At 35.4% G+C, this 6,522-nt stretch overlaps 1 protein-coding gene across 1 annotated transcript; it reads left to right on the top strand.

The window, feature by feature from the left end:
* Window positions 1-3,893: 3,893 nt before the first annotated feature.
* LOC107103927 (CD276 antigen-like) lies at window positions 3,894-6,491 on the top strand. The gene is made up of 3 exons (XM_015403785.1): window positions 3,894-4,026; window positions 4,402-4,719; window positions 5,268-6,491. The coding sequence occupies exons 1-3, from the start codon at window positions 3,942-3,944 to the stop codon at window positions 5,621-5,623; spliced, it is 759 nt and encodes a 252-aa protein (XP_015259271.1). The 5' UTR covers window positions 3,894-3,941; the 3' UTR covers window positions 5,624-6,491.
* Window positions 6,492-6,522: the final 31 nt, after the last annotated feature.

Below are 6,522 nucleotides of genomic sequence, written 5' to 3'. Positions count from 1 at the left end.
GCTGGCTGCTGGATCCTGTGAGTCTGACTGAAGGAGAAACATTTACAGCATGATGAACCTGAATCCTGAACTGACTGTCTATGTATTGATCCTAAATGTTTTCTTTACAGATGTATCATGTGAAACTCTTAATCAGCCAGCATCTTTAATTCTGCAGCCAGGTCAACGTCTGACCATCAGATGTCAGGTCTCTTATTCTTTGGGCTACTACACAGCTTGGATCAGACAGGCTGCTGGGAAAGGACTGGAGTGGATTGGGATGAAATATACTGGAGGTTCACTCTACAAAGATTCACTGAAGAACAAGTTCAGTATTGACTTAGACACTTCCAGTAGCACAGTGACTCTGAATGGACAGAATATGCAGCCTGAAGACTCTGCTGTGTATTATTGTGCCAGAAAGTCACAGTGACACAAACAAGCAGCAGAGCTGTACAAAAACCCCTCAGAGCCTGAATGGTAGTTATATATAATCACCAGAGGAGGCGCTCTAAGACCATTTTTTGTGGTTGTTTAATTTGAAAGAAAGTTATCAACAACAAACTGAAATGTTGAGCAGTTACAATAATAATAAATCAAAATATTATTATGTAGTTCCTTTACATACTGTAAAGTGTTTCTCCATCATCATGCAAATTAACAGGCTCTGCTGTGCATTTCTGTCTTCGTTTGTAGTTTGTGTCTCCAGTATCAGTGTGATGAACAAACTCTGTTCTTCTTTTCCTCTTCTTACAATTGAGTTTCCAAAACTCAATTTCCAAATGACCAACACAATCCTAGTAAAAATACAAATAGTGTATTATTTACACTATTTTGCAAACTGTCTGGCACACCTTCACATGTTAAAACTGTTTTAGATAAATATTTAAGTTTGCAATCAGTCTAAGCACTATAAATAGGCCACAGGTGAGCTGTCTGTGTGGAGGTCAATGGAGGGAGCAAGAAAAGTAAAGATTGGAGGAGGAAGATGACAAGGAGGTAAAGAAGTAGGAGAAAGAGGAAAAGGAGGACAGATACGTCATCATATGGGACAATATTAGTGTCCATTGGGATGCTTTGGTCCGCAACTGGTTTACAGATCACCCACTCTTCACTGCACTCAACCTCCCTCCATACTCTCCATTTTGGAATCCGACTGAAGAGTTCTTCTCTGCCTGGAGCAGGAACCGTCATCCCCATCAATGCATCGGCCTTTTACAGGCTATGGAGGGAGCATGTGGGGATATTGATCAGGCATCATGTCAGGCCTGGATACGATGTTCCACTACAGATTTTCCCCTGTGCTTTGGACAAGAGGACATTGCATGTGATGTGAATGAAATATTGTGGCCGGACCCAGAGAGACGACATGATCTAGACTGATATATTTATTTCTTAGTTGTTTTTGTTTTGACTTGAGAAAAAACGAAAAAAAAAACAAAAAAAACAAGAGAACAGTTATTTAAAGTTTATTAGCTTTTGCAAGAGAACTACAATGTTTTGCTGTTTGGTAAAAGGTTTTCTTATTTCTGTGTAGATTTTTGCAAAAATAGCCAATAGTAACAAAAAATTTTCTCAAACCATCAAATAAATGCTTGTTTTTAGAGATAAATTTGAGAATTTTGAGAATTAAAAAAATAGATTTATGTTACATAATTAATATCAAACAAAATGCAGACTATAACTACCAATGAGACACTCAATGAATGTGTTTGTGAGCGCTGACATCTTTTACTTACAGTGATGAAAAGAATCCATTTAAAAATGATAACTTAAGTTTCAAGATATTTACAGACATACTATAAATTTTACAACATTTATAAAAGAAATCACAGACTGTTACAAACATAAATATTGTAGATGAACAGATATGATTTTGCTATTTCAATACATCACTAACTGTATTTACTGCATTTAACATGATACATTGGAAATAAAAAAAAGCAGCAAAGCTGTGCAAAATATCTCTCACAAGGTGTCAAATGTTTATTTTTTTATGAAAACCACCAAAAGAGAAACACCATGCCAGAAACAATAATACAGATTGATCTGGAAAGCAAAGAGTGGAACCATTTTTAATCTGAGAATATTCTATAAATTCTATGGATTTTCTGAAAGCTTTTTTATTTATCTGTGATACATGTGCCTTTTATTTGTTTCTGTCTAAACAAAAACGGAAATTTCTTCAATCTGGGGAAAAGCAATAACCCACTGGTTGAATAGTGCCATGAAAACAATGATAATTGAGTTGTTACTGAAATGTTACTAATTTTACCTGTTTAAATATAGAAAAATTTAATTCTTAAAAAGTCTGATGTGTGTGAACTTTAATTGCAAATTTTAAAAGTCATAATTTATTGATGGCCTGCTCTGCTCTGGTTGAATAAGTGCAAAGATGATCTAATGTGATTAACATAACAGTAATTGGCTAATTTGTCAACATGCAGATCTAGGTTTTATTGATTTGATAAGATTGATGATTTGAGAAAAAAAAAAATCCCATTAGATTATTTTTAATACCAACATGTTCACTGTTAATCTTTAATTAAATAATTAATATGTCTCATTTATCATTACAGTGTTTGAACAAAAATTATATTTTATTCTGGCTGAAGAGAATCAATAAATCAGTACTAAAATACTGCTTTAAAAACATATATTAATTCAATACTTTTAACAACAATAACAAAAAAACTGAAAATGAAAGTCAAAGAAGCATCAAATGTTCCTAATGTTCCCAGTTTAAATATAAAAAAATGAACTTCCTAAAAAGTCTGATGTGTGTGAACTTTTATTCTAAGTTTTAAAAGTCATAAAAAGCACTATAAATAGGCCACAGGTGAGCTGTCTGTATGAAGTACAATGGAGGGAACAAGCAGTGTTTAGCACGTTACTTTAAAAAAGTAATTAGTTATAGTTACTAGTTACTTCTCCCAAAAAGTAACTGAGTTTCTAACTGAGTTACTCCACAATAAAAGTAACTAGTTACTAGTAAAAGCAACTATTGCGTTACTTTTGCGTTTCTCGCCCCCGTAACCCTCACCACCTGGCCCCCACCTTCTCGCTGTGTGTTTCAAAAGCCAGCTGAATAGAGTGACGGCAAAGACAAGAACCTGCAGAGTTTTGCATTTATTGCAACTCAACGTAAATGACATCAGGGGGGAACGCGATGTGAAGTTTTTTAACAGGGCATTCAGATCTGGTGAGTATATGAAATTAATAACTGGGGATGTCTAATTCTGAAATCTATATGTATATTCTGTGTGTGGCATAAAATACGGATCTCCATCCGTATTTTAAATACAGTGGGTTGAAAAGGCAGAGTATCCATCCACCCATCCATCCATCCATCCATCCATCCATCCATCCATGGATGGATGGATGGATGTAACTGCGTTATAGTAACAGTCAAAGTAATTAGTTAGATTACTCGTTACTAAAACAAGGTAACGGCGTTAGTAACGCCATTACTTTCAATACTGTTAGTCCCATCACTGCCTGTCAAGTAGAAACTTTGCAACTAAGGCATCAGTGGTGAGCCACCAGGCTGGAGCTTTTAGTGTACGCCATCTCTTAAAATAATCTCCCCAAAACACTCTGGTCTTGTTTCGTTGTTCTTAGGCCTTTCTCTTCTTCTCTTAAACTTTGTAGACACTTTTTCACTTGCAACCCTTGTCAATTTTCAGAGTACCGCTGTGAGAAATGCAAGCTTGACAGGGTGAAAATATAGCTCACGAAAGATCTAGGCCATCATCAGTGCCAAGATCACGACAGCTCCTGTTTGCGTGCTCATTACCTATTATACTTTGGCTGCAATATCATGTACAATCTGAAAGAACTGCCTCTCTCTCTGCCTCTGCCTCAAAAAACTTCTACATTTCCTGGCAATACCAGTTTGGTTAGATGCTTTAAATGACATTACTGTCACACCTTTTTTCAAACATCAGCTCAGCAGTTGGCTGATGATGTCAATCGAGACAATGGCAGAGCTGAAGTGTGTCATATTTTGGGGATTTTTTACATTATTCTGGACCCTCTCCAGAGGAGGTAAGCGACACATTTAGAGCATAAACAGATTTATATAAATTATAGAAAAGAAAAAAAAAATCTTAGAACTGCTTTTAAGTACAAAGCAGCTCCAAAACTTAGAAAAAAAAAATCTTTTTAGTCTGGTGAAAATATTGCAAAGACATTTCATCAACATTAGACAACCCTCATTTTTACGACCCTTCTACTGTAAAAGCATCAAAGCCTCTCAGACACGTTCTAGAAATAATATCAGTGAACAGCTGCAGAGTGATATATTGATCTCACTGCTTGATGTTGGTGATTATCTGCAAATCTAAACTTTTTTCCATCTGCTTGGCGTGTTTTACTGATCAAACTCTTATGTTTGTATGTTCTTCTTCTTCTGTTTCCCAGATTTAGAGGTCAGCTGCCAGTTCAGCAGGACTTGCATCCTGCCATGCAGCTTTCCTCCAGGTGATCAGGTTGTCATTCACTGGATTAGACATTTACCTATAAAATCCCAAGTACACTCCTACTACCACAACCAGGATCAAATGGGACAGCAGAGTGACGAGTTTAAAGGCAGAACCTCACTGTCCAATCAATTGATCTCTACTGGAAACGCTTCTCTGCAGCTGAGTAATGTGATGGTACAGGACGAAGGGAGATATCAGTGTTACACCAGCACCATCAATGGAAACAAAGAGACCTTCATTCAACTAAAGGTTTATGGTATGGGAAACACTAAGAACCTTTCTCCTAAACATTTAGCTGCATTAGAGGGTTGGTAAACTCTCCATGTCTGAATGTGTCTCAGTAGGTTTACCTCTTCTTTAAACAGAGAAACACATATCTTAGAAAAGCATGTGTAGCTATCAAAAATAAGTTATTGAATCAAAAATGTTTCAGATAAAAAAAAACTAAATATTACATAATAATATAAAAATTCTTCCATTGCATTTCCATACATCATTTTTAAGAGTGTACAATACTGTAAATGCAAAAATATTCCTTAATTGTTGTTGATAGAGAAAAGCCTTTTTCTGCTTTCTTAATGGGATTATTGTTATTATGCAAATCAGAAGAGTCAGGTTTTAGAGACTTGATCTGATGCTTTCAGCTGCAGATGGAGAAAAACTCCCATCAGATCACATGATCATCATGTTCTCTGTTGCTCTGCTGCTGATGGTTGCTGGATGCTGTGAGTTTGTATATAGCATGGTAATGTTCTTTACTGTTGTTAACAATTCAGCTTTTATGTTCTATTGTTTGTTCTTTAGAAGTGAGCATTGAAACTCTGACTCAGCCAGCCTCTGAGGCACTGCAGCCAGGTCAACGTCTGACCATCAGATGTCAGGTCTCTTATTCTTTCGACGACTACTATGGAGCTTGGATCAGACATCCTGCAGGCAAAGGAGTGGAGTGGATTGGGATGAAATCAAATTGGTTCACATTCTACAAAGATTCACTGAAGAATAAGTTCAGTATTGATATAGATGCTTCCAGTAGTACAGTGACTCTGAATGGAGAGAATATGCAGCCTGAAGACTCTGCTGTGTATTACTGTGCAAGATACAACGCCAACCACAGTGACACAACGAGCAGCAGAGCTGTACAAAAACCCCTTGGTGTCTAAACTAATCCACTGTTCTACAAAGGGCTCTCAGATTATTGGCTAAATTAATAAATGAAAAATGAAACAAAATGTAGAGAAAGGTTACATTTTCTTTATTTAATGATAATGAATTAAATCTATAATTTTAAGGTTTTTGTTCTGTATCAGAATCTCATGTTTCATAAATATTTTTTGGGTAAAAAGAGAAAAACCCTTTTGTCTTTCTATTGCAAATTACTGAATCTACTTTGTTACCTGTTAGTTGTGAGAGAGAATTATAGTGTTTCATGTAATGGGACATGATTCTGCTGTTGGTCTATAGAGCATGAAATAAACCAACAAATAAACTGAAAATCTCAAAAGAATTTAAAGTAAAAAAAAAAAGTTAAACATGGCCTGCAAGAAAGTATATTTATATGAATGAAATAAATATATTTTTGAAGAAATGTTAGAATATCAATAAACAAAGATTAGTTACTGGTTTTCCCTCTCTAAATGTTTGTGTAGATAAAGAGGTACCAAAAAAAGGGCTCAGCTGTAATTGTGGGTTGAGATTTTCTGTTTTTCAGGAATCGTCTCAACATGCGGTTCAACAGAAATACTTCTTAGTTACTTCTTTTAACAAACAGCTTAAAATGTGTATCAGAAGTGGAGGAGAGCTTCAGAAACTCCTCAGTATATCAAGTTCTCATAAAAAAAAAACCCACAAGAGAAACCAGTAGATTGATTTATAATAGACTGCTGTAACAGAAAAAGATTCACTTTGTGAATTATCAACTTACCTGTTTAAATATAGAAAAATTTAATTCCTAAAAAGGCTGATGTGTGTGAACTTTTATTGCAAATTTTAAAAGTAATTTATTGATGGCCTGCACTGCTCTGGTTGAATTAGTGCAAAGATCATCTAATGTGATTAAACA

The sequence above is a fragment of the Cyprinodon variegatus genome, unplaced genomic scaffold (assembly GCF_000732505.1).
Source record: "Cyprinodon variegatus isolate N-32 unplaced genomic scaffold, C_variegatus-1.0 Scaffold1566, whole genome shotgun sequence".
In the NCBI taxonomy this organism is placed as follows: Eukaryota; Metazoa; Chordata; class Actinopteri; order Cyprinodontiformes; family Cyprinodontidae; genus Cyprinodon; species Cyprinodon variegatus.
Note: the sequence above shows the minus strand (reverse complement) of the source record. Positions and strands in the feature narration are given on the sequence as shown.